This window comes from Microcaecilia unicolor, chromosome 2 (genome assembly GCF_901765095.1).
Source record: "Microcaecilia unicolor chromosome 2, aMicUni1.1, whole genome shotgun sequence".
NCBI lineage: Eukaryota > Metazoa > Chordata > Amphibia > Gymnophiona > Siphonopidae > Microcaecilia > Microcaecilia unicolor.
Window position 1 is genome coordinate 4,848,870 of NC_044032.1, and position 19,702 is coordinate 4,868,571.

Below are 19,702 nucleotides of genomic sequence, written 5' to 3' on the forward strand. Positions count from 1 at the left end.
CATTTGTATCCCACATTTTCCCACCTATTTGCAGGCTCAATGTGGCTTACAATATTCCGCCCTGGCTATTGCCATAGCTGAGTAAAGATACAATTAATAATTACACAAGAATATGAGTAACATAGTGAGATAAAGCATTGGGTATAACGAAATCAATAATGAAATAACAATTAAAACAGTAAATTACTAAAGTTTAAGTGAAGGGTCATTGTGATACGTTCTATTGAAGAGAAAGGCCTTCAGTGATTTCCGAAAGTTGATTAGATCACTTATTTTTTTTCACATCAAGTGGTAATGCGTTCCAGAGCTGCGTTCCTATATAAGAGAAACTGGATGAACGTGTTAATTTATATTTTAGGCCTTTGCAGCTAGGGAAGTGAAGATTTAGGAATGGGCGTGAAGATCTTTTAGTGTTCCTGGGTGGTAAGTCAATAAGGTCTGACATGTAGACCGGGGCATCTCCATAAATAACTTTATGAATCAGGGTGCAAACCTGTTCCCTAAGAGGAAGCCAATGCAGTTTTTCTCTTAAGGTTGTGGCACTTTCGAATTTTGTTTTACCAAGTATGAGTCTGGCTGCAGTGTTTTGGGCTGTTTGAAGTTTTTTGATGATTTGTTCTTTACAGCCAGCGTAAAGTGCATTGCAGTAGTCTAGGTGACTTAGCACCAGTGATTGTACCAGACTGCGAAACATAGTAACATAGTAGATGACGGCAGAAAAAGACTTGCACGGTCCATCCAGTCTGCCCAACAAGATAAATTCAAATGTGCTACTTCTTATTTGTACCTGTCCTCTTCAGGGCACAGACCGTATAAGTCTGCCCAGCACTATCCCCGCCTCCCAACCACCAGCCCTGCCTCCCAACCACCGGCTCTGGCACAGACCATACAAGTCTGCCCAGCACTAACCCTGCCTCCCAACCACCAGTCCCGCTTCCCACCATCGGCTCTGGCACAGACCTTATAAGTCTGCCCAGCACTATCCCCGCCTCCCAACTACCAGTCCCGCCTCCCACCACCAGCTCTGGCACAGACCGTATAAGTCTGCCCAGCACTATCCCTGCCTCCCAACCTCCAGTCCCGCCTCCCACCACCAGCTCTGGCACAGACCGTATAAGTCTGCCCAGCACTATCCCCGCCTCCCAACTACCAATCCCGCCTCCCACCATATGTCTCTTGGGAAGAAAGGTCTTACTCTTTTGAGTTTCCACATTGAGTGGAACATTTTCTTTATGTTTTTCGCATGGCTTTCCAATGTGAGGTTTCGGTCAATGGTGACTCCAAGGCCTTTCAAGCTGTCTGATACAGGTAGGGAGAAGTTTGGTGTGGTTATCGTAGTAGTTTTACTTCTCTTATATTGTGATGACAGGGTAAGGCATTGTGTTTTTTCGGCATTAAGTTTTAATTGAAATGCATCCGCCCATGAGTTCATGATATCGAAGCAGTGGTAAATGTTGTTAGTGATTTCATTTAAATCATATTTGAATGGGATGGAAATCGTCACAACATCTGCGTATATGTATGGATTGAGGCCTTGGTTAGATAACAATTTGGCCAGAGGTGTCATCATTAGATTAAAGAGGGTCAGTGATAGTGGTGATCCTTGGGGAACTCCACATTCAGGTTTTCATGGAGCTGATGTAATCGAATTAGCATTCACTTGATATGTTCTTGCAGTTCGGAAACCTCTAAACTCCGTGACTTACCGTGTCGAATGCACTAGACATGTCAAACTGCAGGTGAAGTATGCTGTTGCCCATTGCTATTGTTTTATATTTGTTTTATCTTTTTTTTATACATTTTTTATCTCTGCTTTTATTGTAGACTCCTGAGACAGGCACCATTACACGTCGAAACGGTGCCGTGTCGAGTCTTGTGCACTGATAATTACGTTCATTGTGTACTGTTGAGTTTTGAGTACTGCTACTACTACTACTACTATTTAGCATTTTAATAGCGCTACAAGGCGTACGCAGCGCTGCACAAACATAGAAGAAAGACAGTCCCTGCTCAAAGAGCTATGTAATAAAAGTGAGCCAAGTATAGGACAATCAAGCCATTGTGACATCACTGATGAGGTTGGCTCTTATTGGTGGCCTGAGGCATTATGACATCACAATATCACCTCTGATTACAAGAGACTACTACTACTACTATTTAGCATTTCTATAGCGCTACAAGGCGTACGCAGCGCTGCACAAACATAGAAGAAAGACAGTCCCTGCTCAAAGAGCTATGTAATAAAAGTGAGCCAAGTATAGGACAATCAAGCCATTGTGACATCACTGATGAGGTTGGCTCTTATTGGTGGCCTGAGGCATTATGACATCACAATATCACCTCTGATTACAAGAGACTACTACTACTACTATTTAGCATTTCTATAGCGCTACAAGGCGTACGCAGCGCTGCACAAACATAGAAGAAAGACAGTCCCTGCTCAAAGAGCTATGTAATAAAAGTGAGCCAAGTATAGGACAATCAAGCCATTGTGACATCACTGATGAGGTTGGCTCTTATTGGTGGACTGAGGCATTATGACATCACAATATTAGCTCTGGTTACAAGAGACTACTACTACTACTATTTATCACTTCTATAGCGCTACAAGGCATACGCAGCGCTGCACAAACATAGAAGAAAGACAGTCCCTGCTCAAAGAGCTTACAATCTAATAGACAAAAAATAAATAAAGTAAGCAAATCAAATCAATTAATGTGAACGGGAAGGAAGAGAGGAGGGTAGGTGGAGGCGAGTGGTTACAAGTGGTTACGAGTCAAAAGCAATGTTAAAGAGGTGGGCTTTCAGTCTAGATTTAAAGGTGGCCAAGGATGGGGCAAGACGTAGGGGCTCAGGAAGTTTATTCCAGGCGTAGGGTGCAGCGAGACAGAAGGCGCAAAGTCTGGAGTTGGCAGTAGTGGAGAAGGGAACAGATAAGAAGGATTTATCCATTGAGCGGAGTGCACGGGAAGGGGTGTAGGGAAGGACGAGTGTGGAGAGATACTGGGGAGCAGCAGAGTGAGTACATTTATAGGTTAGTAGAAGAAGTTTGAACAGGATGCGAAAATGGATAGGGAGCCAGTGAAGGGTCTTGAGGAGAGGGGTAGTATGAGTAAAGCGACCCTGGCGGAATACGAGACGGGCAGCAGAGTTTTGAACCGACTGGAGAGGGGAGAGGTGACTAAGTGGGAGGCCAGCAAGAAGCAGATTGCAGTAGTCTAAACGAGAGGTGACAAGGGTGTGGATGAGGGTTTTGGTACTGATATTATTTCATTGTGTACTGTTTTATACACATTGAATGTTGAGCACTGATTTTATGTTATTTCTGTAGTGTTTTTATACGACACCGTAGCAATAAACTTTTAACTTTATTGTTCCCGAGGTTTGTCTAGCCTTCCTCCGTAACAAAAATTAGCTTGTGAGCCCTTGCTCCCACCCATTTTGCAGGGGTAAGGGCTCACGCGCTAATCAGCGTGCGGTAATGCGACCGCACTGATTCGCACTGTTACCACCTGCTCACCATCCCCCAGAGACATTCCCCCTTGGATAAAAGACATTTGCTCACACTGGGCTTTTACCGCCCGGTGCCTCAACGTGTCCCCCGGGAAGCCCTTAAGTGTGCGCTACTGCTTACGACAGCTTAGGAAAAAGATCCTTAAGTCCCATGCTAATAAAATATTAGCTGTTAAATCCAAGAACAAAGAAACACGCAGGAGACCGAGCTTTAATGCCAGTCTGAGGAGGAGTGGAAAGTTCAGCTTGTTCAGTGCTGGTGTTAATGAGAGTTTCATGTCTGTTTCTTCTCTTTTGTGTGAGCATGAAGCACCCAGAACTTTCTTCCTGCTTTGTTGAAGGAATGGGTCAGTGAGGGGGGAAATGGCAGTGGGATGAATGCAGGGTTTAAGGGGGAGGTGCCACAGCTGTGAAATGATGAGTACAGTGCTTGACTGCTGGAATTTAAATGATGCATACTGTTAACATTTACAGGCATAATAGTGTTCCACACATACACATGTGGACAATGTATGTGCATTTCAGGTGCCAATATTAATTTTTTGTGTGTGCAGGATATCATCCTGCTGCTAGCATATATGTTTCCAAGGCAATCAATTTGCTTTCCCATATTTTTGCAGATTTTATTTTTATTTTATTTATTGCTTTTGTACCCCACATTTTCCCACCTATTTGCAGGCTCAATGTGGCTTACAGAGTTTGTTATGACATAGTCCTTCCATGATATCAGATACACTTAGTATTGTATAGAGATTAAATAAGAGAAGAGAAAAGGAAGGTGTTAGGCAGGATAGTATGGAAGGTGGACTTTAAAAATTGGAAGGATTGGTGAGGTAGTTTTGTGAGGCTATGGGTTCTCTTTGTAGGCTTTGTTGAAGAGATGTGTCTTCAAAGATTTGCGGAAGTTAGTTATTTCGTCAATAGCTTTCAGGGCTGTAGGTAATGCATTTCACAGCTGCGTGCTTATGTAAGAGAAGGTGGTGGCGTGTATCAGCTTGTATTTTAGTCCTTTACAGCTGGGGAAGTGCAGGTTGAGAAATTTGCGGGATGATCTTATGGCGTTCCTGGGGGGCAAGTCTACGAGGTTTAGCATGTAAATTGGGGCATCTGCATGTATGATTTTGTGTACAATCATGCAGATCTTGAACGCAGTGTGTTCCTTGAGTGGGAGCCAGTGAAGTTTCTCTCTTAGGGGTTTTGCACTTTCGTATTTGGTTTTTCCAAATATGAGTCTGGCGGCGGTATTCTGGGCTGTTTGGAGTTTTTTGATAGTCTGTTCTTTGCAGCCAGCGTACAGTGCGTTGCAGTAGTCCAAATGACTTATTACCATTGACTGTACTAGGGTACGGAATATGTATCGCGGGAAGAAAGCTTTTACTCTTTTGAGTTTCTACATGGCGTGGAACATCTTTTTCGTTGTGTTCTTCACGTGAGCATCGAGTGTGAGGTTTCAGTCAATGATAACGCCAAGAATTTTCAGATTTTGTGCAACGGGGAGAGAGCAGTATGGTGTAGTTATGGTGGAGTTGTTTTGTGTGTGTGTGTGTGTGTGTGTGTGTGTGTAAATTATTTGCATTGGCTTTGGTTGCAACATTAAGTGCAGTTTTTTCTTAATGTGTGTCCTGGATGCACTGAGTTTCAGCTTACAGCTCTTAATACACAAAAGTACCTCTGGTGCAGTGATGAAACACCAAGCTGGGGGGAGAGAGAGAGAGAGAGAGAGACTAGTCTCCACTCGCATCCTGTCCTCTAGCACCACCTAGTGGTCATCAGAGTAATCAGCATTTTCTAGAATACTAGATTCAGAGTTGGGAAACTTTGACATGACAGTTTGTACGGCCCAAATTTTTGTAGTGGCTAGAAAAATACAAAAAAAAAATGTAAAATAAAATTACAGACTACAAAAAAATAAATAGTAGCATGCAAAATGACGAGGAGAGTTCCTAGTATCTGATGCTGGTCATATGGGTGTAACTTTTTTTTTTTAATAAACCATTTTCACACTCAAAACCGTGTGTTAGATATATAAATGGATTCTTCACATGGTGCAGGCTGGCACAGAGACACAGTTCAGGCAGGCTCTACCCGCTTCCTCCTTCCCTCCCTCTCAACGCGAGGGTAGGGTTACCATATGTCCGGATTTACCCGGACATGTCCGGGCAACCGGGCGAGTTTTGCCAATCTGCCCGTTTGTCCCCCGGACGGCCCGCCCACCAGCCTGCCCATTTGTCCAGATATCTGGACAAACGGGCAGATTGCTAGCCTCCCCTCCCCTTAGTTACTACTGCCCTGGTGGTCTAGTGACCTCTTCCGCCTTCGGGGCAGGAAAGAGCCCCCTCTTTCCTACCCGGAGCGCTGCCCTGCATGCATCATTCCTGTTGGTGATCTCAGTGCCGATTCAAAATGGCCTCAGAGAGTTAGTGTGACCTTGCGAGATTTCTACTCTCGGCGGCCATTTTGAATCGGCGCCGAGATCACCAACAGGAAGGATGCATGCCGGGCAGCACTCCGGGCAGGAAAGAGGGGGCTCTCTCCTGCCCTGAAGAGGTCACTAGACCACCAGGGCAGTAGTAAGATAAGGGGGGGGGGGGGGAGAAATGTGACAGGGGGCGGAGCGAGGGCGTGAAAGGGGGCAGGTGGGGCGGGGCATGTCTTTTGGGGGGGGGGCCAAATATAGTAACCCTACGCGAGGGTATTGCAGAACCCACCTGCCTGCCTCCTAAGCTGTTCACCCTTCCAAACTGAAACAGCTTTCCCGTTCCTGGAATTCTCCTCAAGTGTCTCCTCACTCAACCTGCTCAGCTGTAAGCCCCACCCCCCCAGTCTAGTTTAGAAGCCCTGGTGGGCCAGCGGTGAGATTGGAGCAGGAGTGATCCCCAGTCGCTGTTGCCCATCCCAGCCCAGCTTTTAAAATAGCTTAATTCTGAACTCACAGAAGCCATCAGCCCTTGCTGGTAAGGATGCACCTAATCTCCTCATATGCATAAGAAGGCTTCCTTTTGCTTCAGGGAGCGCCTAGAATCCTGTCTCCAGTCAGAGCTCCCAGAGTGAAAGGGTGGTTAGCCGGTTATACTTTCCCCAGGGAGTGGCCTATGAAGGATGATGTGAGAGTGGTTCTTTATGTCTTTTTAAAATAGTAGCAAAATACGTTATCTTTTCTTGCCCAATTAGCCTAGGTTCCCTATTATAAAATTACCTTAGATTTGTTTCTGCCCGGTTTCAGGACATACTATACTTTGCTGCTATGGCTGTTGTTTTCTGCTGTCATCCCCGTCCTCCCCCCCCCCCCCCCCCCCCCCCCAGGATTTGCACGGTGCTTTTCTTTTTCTTTCTGGGATTCAGGGCATGGTATGCAGGCTACAGGCATCCAGAGCTGAACAATTGGGGGGGACATGTAGGGGAAAATAGTTCCCTCATGTTCAGTAAACGTACAGTGTGCTATCATAGGCCTGCAGAGGGATGAGACATTTATTGTGTGAGGGGGAGGGCACCTCTGTCTGAGCGCAGCAAGCCTTACAAATATGTGCTTGGATATAGATTTGGTGGAACACTGCACATATCATATGGATCTCCTGATAAACCAGTAAAGCTGTGGGGAAACTCTGCTGATTCTGTCTTTTTGCCTCTGCTCAGGATTTTGGGTTGGATGCGGAGGCCTTTCGGAATATGGTGGAAGAAAGCTGTCCATCCTCCTTCCTGCAGCTGGCCTTCCACTGCTGCAGTGTGAGTATGAGAATGTCACTGCTAGAGATCACCTGAGATAAGAGACTGCTTTTCCTGGGCAGGTTGCTTTCTACTGCCACACTTGGAGGCATGAAACCTCGGTGCTGTGAGAAGGGCCTTCTACAGTGGCTCCCTGAAGAAAGTCAGTTTAGAAGCAGTGAGGGACAAAGGGTTAGTTTGTGACCAGGGCTAGCCCAACCACCAGCTGACTTAGGCATATGCTTTGGTTGCACAATTTGGGGGTGGGGTGGTGTAGCACCAACGCAGCAGTCAGCTTGACACAGCTGCCACAGGACCTTGAGCACCCACACATGGCTGAGGCTTGCCGGATCCTGCCCCTCCAAATTTCCTGAAGGGTGAGACCGGGTGGTCTTTGAGCATGAGCAGATGCTCGAAGCCCTGCGCCTGCTGCAATGAGGGTTTTGAAGGCACACTGACTGCTGCATTGGTGCCACCATGGAGGGGGTAAGAAATGGAAGGGTAACAGTTGAACACCGGGGCGGAGGGGAGAGATGCTGGACACCATGAGTGGGGAGAGTAGGAAAAAGGAGATGCTGAATTATGGAGGGTAGGGAAGAGGAGATGGTGGACGTGAGCTGGAAGATGAGGAGAGGGCCTTCAGCCTCCTAAGGGTGGGGGCACATAGCTGAAAGTTCACCTAGGGTGTCAGATAATCCTGTTCATGACAACAGCCAGAGAAAGATAAGGACATGAATGATGGCTCCTGATGAGTACACGCTTTGACAGATTCCGGTCTGCATTTTAATCGCAGTTAACTCTGTGATTAATGCACCAACCATAACTCACTATTAAAAAAATGAAGCGCATTGCAGCGTTTCCTTCAAGCGTCTCTTCTACTCTTCTCCATTGCCAACCCCTGTTCTCGGTGCAATCTGATATCTTCCCCCCAAACACCCCTACACCAGTTTTTGCTTAAAGGTGGTCTTCTGCTGATCATTGCCAACGGTAGCATTGCAAATATGCTGCCTGCAGTCTGGTCCAAAGCTCTCCCTCTGACCCATCCCACCCATGCAGAAAAAGGAAGTGATGTCAGAGGAGGCGGGACAGGCCAGAGGGAACGCTTCAGGATAAGCCAAGTTCCAGGGACCAACAGAAGACCATCTTTAAGGTAGACCGGCAGAGAGGATTGAGAAGGGGGAAGATGTGAACCCTGGGTAGGGGGGGGAGGAGGAGGGGAGTGAACTGCAGACCCGTGAGCAGAACTGCAGGGGCCACTGATGGAAACTGTGACCAAGATAGTGAGCTGCAGCAGCCACAAGAAAAGCTTGGTGCTGCTCACCACCAAGTTTGTGTGGCTGCTCATGGAGGTGGAAGGGAAACAGGAAGGAGGGGGAAGAGAGAGAGAGAATAGATCTGGGAAAAGAGGAGAGGGAGGAGGAGGAGTTGGATATGGGGGAGGGAGATTTTCAGTTCTTTAGGGAAGGGGGAGAGGATTTGACATACTACTTTTCCGTGGTTACAATCAAAGCAGTTTACATGTTATATTCAGGTACTTATTTTGTACCTGGGGCAATGGGGGGGGGGGGGGGGGTGTTAAGTGACTTGCTCAGAATCACAGGGAGCCACAGTGGGAAATAAATCAAATACAATTGTGTTCATTGTGCAATTAATCACGATTAAATTTTTTTTTGATGGTGCGCTTAAAAACTTTAATTGGAATCCAGTCCTACTCTGAATTTGACATAAGAGAACTGAAAAGATTCGATGAGATTGGGTTTGGTAAAGCTTATAGGTACACAGATGGACTAACGCAGGATTCTGGTGCTTTTCTTGGTCCTCAGATGAATCCGAAAGCGAGACCCTCTTTCTCTGAGGTCACCCAGCGATTGGAGAGCATCCTGGTGAGCCAGAGCGGCGATGGAGGCAGTGAGACGGACGTACAGTCTGAGGGGGAGGCCTCTGAAGTGGAGACACTTGTTACAGAGAATGGTAAACGGTGGGGTAACAAGGGTGGGTGACAGTGGGTCATGGCAGTGGGTCAGTACGATCACAAGTACACCCAAAGCCACCAAGGCGATGATCCCATACGCCTCAAAGACCTTTTCTGCTTGCTTGTCTAGTTTTTTCAAAATTTACATGGCAGTCACATCTGAGCTGTTGCTTAATGTCTCATCATTACATAGCGTTCGATCCAACAGACTGATTTTAGCATCACTGTTCTATAAGGGAATCTGATTTCAGAAGATCTTTGGCTCTCTTTTCCCTGTATGGAGCTTTGTGCCTCTCGCTGTTAGATCAGAGATTAGCTACCTCAGGTTTCGAAAGAGGTTAAAAGCTTTTCTCTTTCCAAAGCCTGCTGCATAACACACTTCTATATCCCTTAACTGTCTTTAGGTCTGATAGATGACTCTCCTCTATTACTCTTACATTCTCTGGTGATGTATAAGATTGTATTCAACCTACGTTCCACATATGATGTAAACGGCACTGAACCCAGAAAAGGGGATTTTAGCTCTATACAAGGTTTGTTTTGATTTGATTTCAAGTGGCACAATGCCATACATTGCCAAAGTTTCAGCGTGCTTGTCTGACATTGCTGTCTGGATGTCTCAACGCCACCTGAAATTAAATATGACCAAAACCGAGCTTCTCATTTCCCCCCCCCCCCCCAAACCCACCTCCCCGCTCCCCCCGTTTTCTATTTCTGTTGATGGCTCTCTCATTCTCCCTGTCTCCTCAGCTCGAAACCTTGGGGTCATCTTTGACTCTTCTCTCTCCTTCTCTGCTCATATCCAGCAGACCGCCAAGACCTGTCGTTTCTTTCTTTACAACATCCGTAAAATCCGCCCCTTTCTTTCCGAGCACTCTACCAAAACCCTCATCCACACCCTTGTCACCTCTCGTTTAGACTACTGCAATCTGCTTCTTGCTGGCCTCCCACTTAGTCACCTCTTCCCTCTCCAGTCGGTTCAAAACTCTGCTGCCCGTCTCATCTTCCGCCAGGGTCGCTTTACTCATACTACCCCTCTCCTCAAGACCCTTCACTGGCTCCCTATCCGTTTTCGCATCCTGTTCAAACTTCTTCTACTAACCTATAAATGTATTCACTCTGCTGCTCCCCAGTATCTCTCCACACTCGTCCTTCCCTACACCCCTTCCCGTGCACTCCGCTCCATGGATAAATCCTTCTTATCTGTTCCCTTCTCCACTACTGCCAACTCCAGACTTCGCGCCTTCTGTCTCACTGCACCCTACGCCTGGAATAAACTTCCTGAGCCCCTACGTCTTGCCCCATCCTTGGCCACCTTTAAATCTAGACTGAAAGCCCACCTCTTTAACATTGCTTTTGACTCGTAACCACTCGCCTCTACCTACCCTCCTCTCTTTCTTCCCGTTCACATTAATTGATTAGATTTGCTTACTTTATTTATTTTTTGTCTATTAGATTGTAAGCTCTTTGAGCAGGGACTGTCTTTCTTCTATGTTTGTGCAGCGCTGCGTACGCCTTGTAGCGCTATAGAAATGCTAAATAGTAGTAGTAGTAGTAGTTTTAAAAATTTTTTTATTTATAACAACTTAATTTTACAAGCACTAAAATAACTTGCCAGAAATACTGAGAAAATAACACACAAGAATTATTTCAAATCAGGTAATTCTATTCTCTTCCTTAGACCACAAAATAGGGAGAGTGAAACAAGACAAGGAGATCAATTAAACAACAGTAAACAAAGAAAATGTGGTATTAACCTGATTATCCCCAGTTATTATTTATCTGAATCATTATTTCACGTTGATCGTCTGGTTGGCTTCTTCAAACCCAAAACGGTGTATCGTCAATTTATTTTCTTGGAAACATACTTATTGTCCAATATTAGTGGAAATAATACACCTGATTTCATTTTTTTCTCTTTTAAACCAGAAATTATTTAACAATACAAACACTTGTGTCTCTAATCCAATTCCCACTGATTAAGGTAATCCCAATTTCAAAGGCTTCATTCCTTTTGAATTAATATACTAAGAAGAATCATTTCAGAGGAAAACCTTTAGGAGTCATACCCGGAACTCTGGGAAAACAACAATCTCGATATTAATCATCTGTAATAATATTCATTTTGTTCAAATTTTTCTGGTCTATTATCATTTTCAAAATCGTAACCATTTCCTACTTCTGTAGAACTTCATTTGCTGTATCAATTTTTCATTCTCAAAGGATTCGATTAGATTATTCATGTGGCTCACTAATAAGATTATATCTGAAGCAAAGTTATTTACTACCACCGTTAAGTCCTGGAGCGCCTTCCAGATGATATTCAATGTAACCTCCACGGGAGCCAAAAACTCCAAGCTGATAACTCTTATGGGTTTAGGAGTGGCACCACCGACACGGGTTCAGCTGTAAATGACTCCTAACTCACTCCTCCACTCCTTTGGACATGGTGGTTAAATGATTCGGGAGCGATGAAGTTGTTTCCAGGTCCAAGAGCATCGACGCTCCTTCGCCGGCGCTAATCAAAGGACTCACCAACCCAGTCATCTGTGGGCAGCTCGTCGCGCAGCAGTCCCACACTTGCTGCACAGGGGACAAAACGCTGGCCATCGGCAGCTGACCCCCCATTGTCCCCTTCCTCTCAGTTAAGGTAACTGCAAATGCAGAGAGGAAATTTCAAGTAAACAAAGAACTTCAGAGGACAGCTGGGCCATTGAGCGTACAAGCTTCAGGTCACCATCTTTCCACTCTCCCTAGTTTGGGACACTCTTTGTCTGGTTTCTCCTCAGAGGCCTGTCTGATATGGGTAACCCTTCAGCACAGCCCTCTGAGTCATTGAAACACGGAAGCCCCTCCACCACTACAAGGTGGTGTCCCTTCGGAGGGGGATGCCATACATTTCACCTGTGCAGGAACACTTTCTTGCATTATGCAGTCCAGGCTCTAAAGACATCAAATCAAAAATAGCCTGCAATACGTGTCAAGCCTGCCAAGATAGGTCTGTTTCAAAGAAGATTTTCAAGGCATTTGCACAAGCGGTAAGATCAAAACCAAAAGCGCACGGACTGCTCCTCAAAGTTATTCCTGTTTACGAAGACGTGTTGATCACAGGTGGATGGGCCAGCTGTGGGGTCACTCTGTGGACGGGGAATATTAGATTTTTCAGTACATCTGGGTTGCCAGCTGGCCAGTTTTTCAAATGGGAGGCCAGAGGCTGGCAGGACAGAAAACCAGCCAGTGTAAGAGCTAAGTTTCCTATCCGTTGTTGATCGCTCCTCACTCCTCCCAGAGCCCAACATCTCCCTCACTCCCCCGTGGATCCAGCATCTTTCTCTTCCCCTCCTTCCCTCCCTGAGTCTTTCAAAAGCTCTGCTGCGTCCTGCCATCCCTGACTCAACTTGCTGTTTTTGTGGTGTGGGATGCGTTCAGTTGGTGACCCTTGGTGCTGAGAGGGAGGGAGAGATGCAGTACCCACGGGTATGGGGGTGGGGCAGGAGAGTTGGCAATCCCAGGCCAAGTCACAGGGAACAGGTGACGGTTCTTAGCACTTGGGGGGGGGGGGTCAAATGATCCAGAGCATTTCACATTTTTGCTTTCAGTTGTTTCTCTGGACGTATTTGTTTACATTTGCAAATGTTCTAGGGAAGGAAATTAACAGGCCGTCCCTTCCCCGTCTCTCTCTCTCTGTTGTTGATGAGTACATTCCACTTAGTGCTGGAAAAACCTTATCCCATAAAATAAAAAATATAGTACTGGATGAGATCGACTAGATTTTAGAGGTTACCAAATCTTTACTAAGTACACGATGCAATCAACACTCCAGTGTCCCACACCGTCAAACCTTTCACAGCACACAAGCAGCTTTCCACACTGGAGTTGATTGCATCAACACTTTATGATATGATGTAAATAACTACGGACTGCTTTTTTGAGATGGAATGATAGTTTTCATTTCAAGGATTACATCATTGGTAAAGAACAGCATAAATATTGCTGAAGGACTTCAAAAGCAGTAAAGGTGTAAAGTTAGATATTACTCAACAATGATTAATTGTGAAAGTTATGAAGATATAACCGTCTGAAGATTCAAGGGAAGATCGTTCATCATTGATAAAGAGACTATAATATCATCTGGTTATAATATGAATAGAATGTCATTTCATCTTTGTGCTATGGTCTTGTAGTTGGAATGAATAAGTGCAGTGTGGTATTGTGGATAGGAATAGTATGAATGAGTGTATGAATGTTAATATAGTAGAGGGAAATAAGAGTTGATATTGCTCATGATGAAAATTGATAAAATGTGTTAAAAGCATATGAAAAAATATAAAAAAAATTTAAAAAACTAATATTTTTGATTATAATGATTATCAATAGAAATCAAACAAAATAAAACATGGAAAAGAAAATAAGATGATACCTTTTTTTATTGGACATAACTTAATACATTTCTTGATTAGCTTTCGAGGGTTGCCCTTCTTCGTCAGATCGGAAATAAGCAAATGTGCTAGCTGACAGTGTATATAAGTGAAAACATTCAAGCATTACTATGACAGTAAAATAGATACCATTGGAGATTCTACATGGAATGTTGCTACTATTTGGAGATTCTACATGGAATGTTGCTATTCCACTAGCAACATTCCATGTAGAAGGCTGCGCAGGCTTCTGTTTCTGTGAGTCTGACGTCCTGCACGTACGTGCAGGACGTCAGACTCACAGAAGCAGAAGCCTGCGCGGCCACGTTGGTGATCTACAAGGGCCGACTTCTACATGGAATGTTGCTAGTGGACTAGCAACATTCCATGTAGAATCTATAGAAATCAAACAAAATAAAACATGGAAAAGAAAATAAGATGATACCTTTTTTATTGGACATAACTTAATACATTTCTTGATTAGCTTTCGAAGGTTGCCCTTCTTCCTTAGATCGGAAATAAGCAAATGTGCTAGCTGACAGTGTATATAAGTGAAAACATTCAAGCATTACTATGACAGTAAAATAGATACCATTGGAGATTCTACATGGAATGTTGCTACTATTGGAGATTCTACATGGAATGTTACTACTATTGGAGATTCTACATGGAATGTTACTACTATTGGACATTCTACATGGAATGTTGCTACTATTGGACATTCTACATGGAATGTTGCTACTATTGGAGATTCTACATGGAATGTTACTACTATTGGAGATTCTACATGGAATGTTGCTACTATTTGGAGATTCTACATGGAATGTTGCTATTCCACTAGCAACATTCCATGTAGAAGGCTGCGCAGGCTTCTGTTTCTGTGAGTCTGACGTCCTGCACGTACGTGCAGGACGTCAGACTCACAGAAGCAGAAGCCTGCGCGGCCACATTGGTGATCTACAAGGGCCGACTTCTACATGGAATGTTGCTAGTGGACTAGCAACATTCCATGTAGAATCTATAGAAATCAAACAAAATAAAACATGGAAAAGAAAATAAGATGATACCTTTTTTATTGGACATAACTTAATACATTTCTTGATTAGCTTTCGAAGGTTGCCCTTCTTCCTTAGATCGGAAATAAGCAAATGTGCTAGCTGACAGTGTATATAAGTGAAAACATTCAAGCATTACTATGACAGTAAAATAGATACCATTGGAGATTCTACATGGAATGTTGCTACTATTGGAGATTCTACATGGAATGTTACTACTATTGGAGATTCTACATGGAATGTTACTACTATTGGACATTCTACATGGAATGTTGCTACTATTGGACATTCTACATGGAATGTTGCTACTATTGGAGATTCTACATGGAATGTTACTACTATTGGAGATTCTACATGGAATGTTGCTACTATTTGGAGATTCTACATGGAATGTTGCTATTCCACTAGCAACATTCCATGTAGAAGGCTGCGCAGGCTTCTGTTTCTGTGAGTCTGACGTCCTGCACGTACGTGCAGGACGTCAGACTCACAGAAGCAGAAGCCTGCGCGGCCACATTGGTGATCTGCAAGGGCCGACTTCTACATGGAATGTTGCTAGTGGAATAGCAACATTCCATGTAGAATCTATAGAAATCAAACCAAATAAAACATGGAAAAGAAAATAAGATGATACCTTTTTTATTGGACATAACTTAATACATTTCTTGATTAGCTTTCGAGGGTTGCCCTTCTTCGTCAGATCGGAAATAAGCAAATGTGGTAGCAGATTCGTACATATAAGAGAAACATCAAAGCATTACTTTGACAGTCTGACAGAGTGGGAGGGTGGGGGTATGCATGGGGACATCAAAGCATTTCATTGATATTCTAACAGGATGAGTGTTGGTAGGTGAGAGGAGGGTGATAAACAGAGAAATACAACTTTATGGTTTATAATGGGCTAGAAAACCCAGATCCTTATTAAGTCCTGTCTGTTGGGTGTCAAAATATTCAATCATTCTTATTTCAAAGGTCTTACATTCCTGTATTGTTTTAAAATTACCTTTCAGTATTCTTACTGTGAAATCACTGGTGCAGTGTTCTGGTCTTGTAAAGTGTTGGCCCACAGGGGTGGGGGCTTAACTGGCACCGGCTATTTTCATGTATTTTCATGATTATAATGATAAAAAAGAGATACAGTGTTCTAGAAATGTCTGGCACTTTCTGTCACTCTTGTGTGGCCTTTATCTGCCTTCGTTTCTATGTTCACACTACTCATAATCCCCTTTGAACTGGAGAATCACCAGAGGCTGCAAACACCCTGACCCCTAAGGCCAAAGCATTGTAAACTGTCTGGGATGGGGATTCATTGTACCTGTGTATCATTTCTTGCATAACTCTCTGGATTAGAGTACATTAAGTCAGATGTGAGATAATTCTGTTACCACCAGCAAGCAGTGACTTACTGTTTGGTATTTTACTTGCAGGTGATTCTCACAGTGAGACCGTTGCAGTCAAGCAGCCAACGCAGTACAACGTACAGCTCCAGCACCTCCAACATGACCACCGCCTCTCCCGCAGTCAGTCGGACATGTTCCCTCCCAAGTCCCCAGCTCTGTTGCGCATTCGGGACCCCTATGGGGGTTTGCGGACAAAGGAGACCCCAGCCCGCGTCAACCCCTTCTCCCAGAGGGAGGACCTGAAGGGAGGTAAAATTAAACTTTTTGACACTCCCAGTAAGTCGGTCATCTCCCTGACCTTCGACCTGCCACCACCTGCTTCCTACCAGCTCAGCACCCCGGTCACCCCAGAGCCCATGATGGAGGTTCAGTGTAATTTTTCGGAGCCTGTGATCCTAACCCGGAAGTGCCGCTCCCTGCCTTCCTCTCCAGAACTCCCTCGGAAGGACTTATCTCCTGTGGATGCCTCACAGCCTGGGAACTCGTGCTGGAGAGAGACTTCACCTTCTGAGGATGTGGGGACGGAAGAAGTCGCCCACAGCCTCTCCCTGTCCCTGGATGATGGGCCATGCTCTCCTGAGCCAGCGGATGTGGAACTGATGGATTGCACTAGCAGCCCAGACAGCACGGAGGGGAGTGCTTTTCCACGGCAGCCACTGACCAATGGGACCTTCATCAGCACTTCCTCCTCAGCGGCCAATCCCTGGCCTCCAGAGACCGGGCCCCCCAATGGGCTGGTGTTCAACAACAACACAGTAATTGTCAGCAGTCCTCACCGGTGGAGCGACTTCACATGCCCAAAGGTGGGAGGCGGTGGCGGAAGCCTGCAGTGCAGCTTCTCAGAGATCAGCATCCCCAGCTCTGTGGCTTTCGAACGGGCAGAAAACTCAAGCATGCTACCCCTCAATGCATCCAGCCTGGCCATGGAGCAAGATGAGGTCATTTCCTGCCCGGGCTGCTGCCTGGGCACCTTCAGCTTCCTGTCCCTCTGTCAGCGTTCCACCTCCAACACTTCCCGCTACCAGAACCTCAACTCAGAGGCTAAAAGCTTGATCTGCACAGACCGGAACCAGGACTCCAGGCTGCCGGGACCCTTGCCAAAGCCCAGCCTCAAGTTACCTGAGGCTCAGTCATAGTGCTGGGGCAACTCCCATCACCATCTGCTGCTTGTGTTCTCTTGGCTTTAAGGAGCTACAGAAGAAATGAACAAAAGAGTAAGACAGCCATATTGGGAATGTGTACGCAGGAGGTCATGTGAGTAATGCTTATGGGGCCATAGGTTGGATTAAGCTAAGTTATAATGGTCCAGTCAGGCTGACTCCTTGATGGATGTGTACCTGAGAATGAAAGCGTCTTGGCCTCCTTGTTGATAAAATAAGTGGATTTCTGTAGCGCCCTTTTTAATTCCTGCAGATACCTACCCTTCAGGATAGTTCCTAACCTGTATGCGGACACCTCTGGGGTGGAGGGGCCTGACAGCACTTTTTTTGGTACCCGGGCTGCATGACCGATCCCGAAAGAGATAAGAAGAAACGAGGATGTTAGTATATTTATTTATTTCAGATGGTGCCAGGGCAGGGAGTTTGTAACAAGCTCAGGAACATGTACAGGAGTCTCTGGTCCACCAGTGAAGGATGCGGTGGACCGAGAAGGGGGTGCTGTGTTCAGCTTTCCATGGTGACTGAGAGGGTACAAGGAATTCAAGTACTTTAATAATAGGAAACCCACTGGGAAGTGTAATAAGGGTGTCGGCACTGAGAGCAGGAGCCAGGAATATAGTGCTACAGGGCAGATGGAGCACTCTGAGGAATAAGGACCCTCTTCAACCCCACTGTTTAAGGATCTGCACCCCTCTTCCCAGAAGGGCCATTCATCAAATTCAAGAGGGCTTCAGATAGCCAGTACAAGATGGCTCTCCTGACGTGGGGGAGGGTTGGGGGGGGGGGGTAAGGGTAGTGCACTCGACCAATGCCCTGGGGTCCACAATGGGGTTGGGGGGAGGGTGGAATTGATCTGCTCTGAGCAGAAGGAACCAGTGAGAGATCAACTTGTGTTTGGCAACCCTTGACTATTGAACGGCGAGAGCAATTTTCAAAGCAGTTTGCCCAGGTAAATTGGCCTGGCTGAAAATTCCCCTCTTCATGTGTTGACTTGAAGTACGCACAAGGGCTTGCCTTTAGACATGTGGGTAAGATGTGTGTATCAGGCTGTGGAGTTTGCAGCTATGTGGACTGCTTGAAAATAGCCCCAGTGTGACACAGATTTGCACTGGATTTGTGAATCCATTCCAGATCATCTCCTGAGATTGAACCATTGTCAGCCTTTGCTGTCCTCTCATACACAAAAGTGTTTATGGGCTTCCTTGGTTACCATTCCAAAGCATTCTGGGAGTCAGGTCAACTTGCTCCTTAATAGGGAACCCAGACTTGAAGTCCCAGAAGATCCCAAGGTGGGGTTTAGCTCAGGGTGGTTACATCCATACATCCGCATCTCTGCAGATTTTACTCCTTTGGGCTTTCCTTAAAAACCAACGTGCAGCCCAGTGTGGCCTTCAGCTTCCTGTCCAGATTTTGTGACTCAGGGGATTGTACTACTGTCCCCTGGTGGGAAAGACAAGATGGTAGGACTTAGCATCGCATTGCATTGTGGGAGGGAAGGAAAGGAAGCCGCACGGCAGCTGTGAATCGTAGACATAGTCCCTTCCACTGTTTCCATGCCCAACAGCCAGCATTGACTCTGGAGTATTTGGGGTTAAAAATGGAACCTTGGAATCAGGGTGAAAGGGGTGGCGCTTCCTGGAACATCTCTGGTCAATGAGCCCAAAAGGGCAGAGCCCAGTGGAGGTGGAGGGGTTGTTCTTGGAGTTGCCGACAGAAATCCAAATGAAGGTGGGAGTGAAAATGTGAGTATCAGCCACTGGGTGCAGAAATGTAAAGTTAAGAAAGGCCACAGTAGCTCAGATTCTGCTGCATGATCAGTTCAACAGCAACTTAGACATTATGGAGTAATAGGTATGTTTTACAGGAGAGGAGCTGGAGTCAGAATATTGATGTCATGGGAAGCTGGGTGTAGTATTGTTTTGGCAACAGCCAAAAGAGGTCATGTGTGGTTTGGTGGTGGTGGGGGGGTTGGACACACAAGGTCAGAAACAGTGTTCCATGGTCTTTTACACCCGGAGCAACCAATCTCATATTCAGGAGATTTGAATGATTGAAGCTATTTATGCATGAAGACAGCACAAGTATTTAAGGCTATCCCCTGGGTCCTAAAACGAAGCCCTGCTAGAGCGAATCCGTTGCCTGCATTTCAGTTGAAAAATGTTCCCAATAGAATGAAAAATCACTGGCCTTGCATCCTGTAATATTTAAAAAAAAAAGCTTTAAAACTGTTGGTAGTTAAAACAGAATACGATCGGATGCCCCTGCATCTTTCACTTCCATCTCCTTCCTCAGCAAGTGCTGGAAATCGTTTTCTGGGTCTCTCCCAGCAGAGTAAATCCAGTGGTGTTTATTGTACTGATTTTCATTACGATCATCTTCCCCTCAGTGCTGGCATCATCCTGCTATTCAGTATTAAAAGGTAGAAGGGGAAAGAGATCCTTAAAAATTGCTTGTGACTGTTTTAGAAAACATTTGCATCATT

At 45.4% G+C, this 19,702-nt stretch overlaps 1 protein-coding gene across 1 annotated transcript in view; it reads left to right on the forward strand.

Moving 5' to 3' along the window:
* The window catches only part of TESK1 (testis associated actin remodelling kinase 1), a 219,818-nt gene extending 200,393 nt beyond the window's left edge, over window positions 1-19,425 (forward strand). The window contains exons 8-10 of the mRNA XM_030192744.1: window positions 7,147-7,236; window positions 9,039-9,186; window positions 16,088-19,425. Of these exons, the coding sequence (XP_030048604.1) occupies window positions 7,147-7,236; window positions 9,039-9,186; window positions 16,088-17,196 (1,347 nt within the window). The 3' untranslated portion in view covers window positions 17,197-19,425. The remainder of the gene's footprint in view (window positions 1-7,146; window positions 7,237-9,038; window positions 9,187-16,087) is intronic.
* The last annotated feature ends 277 nt before the right edge of the window (window positions 19,426-19,702 follow it).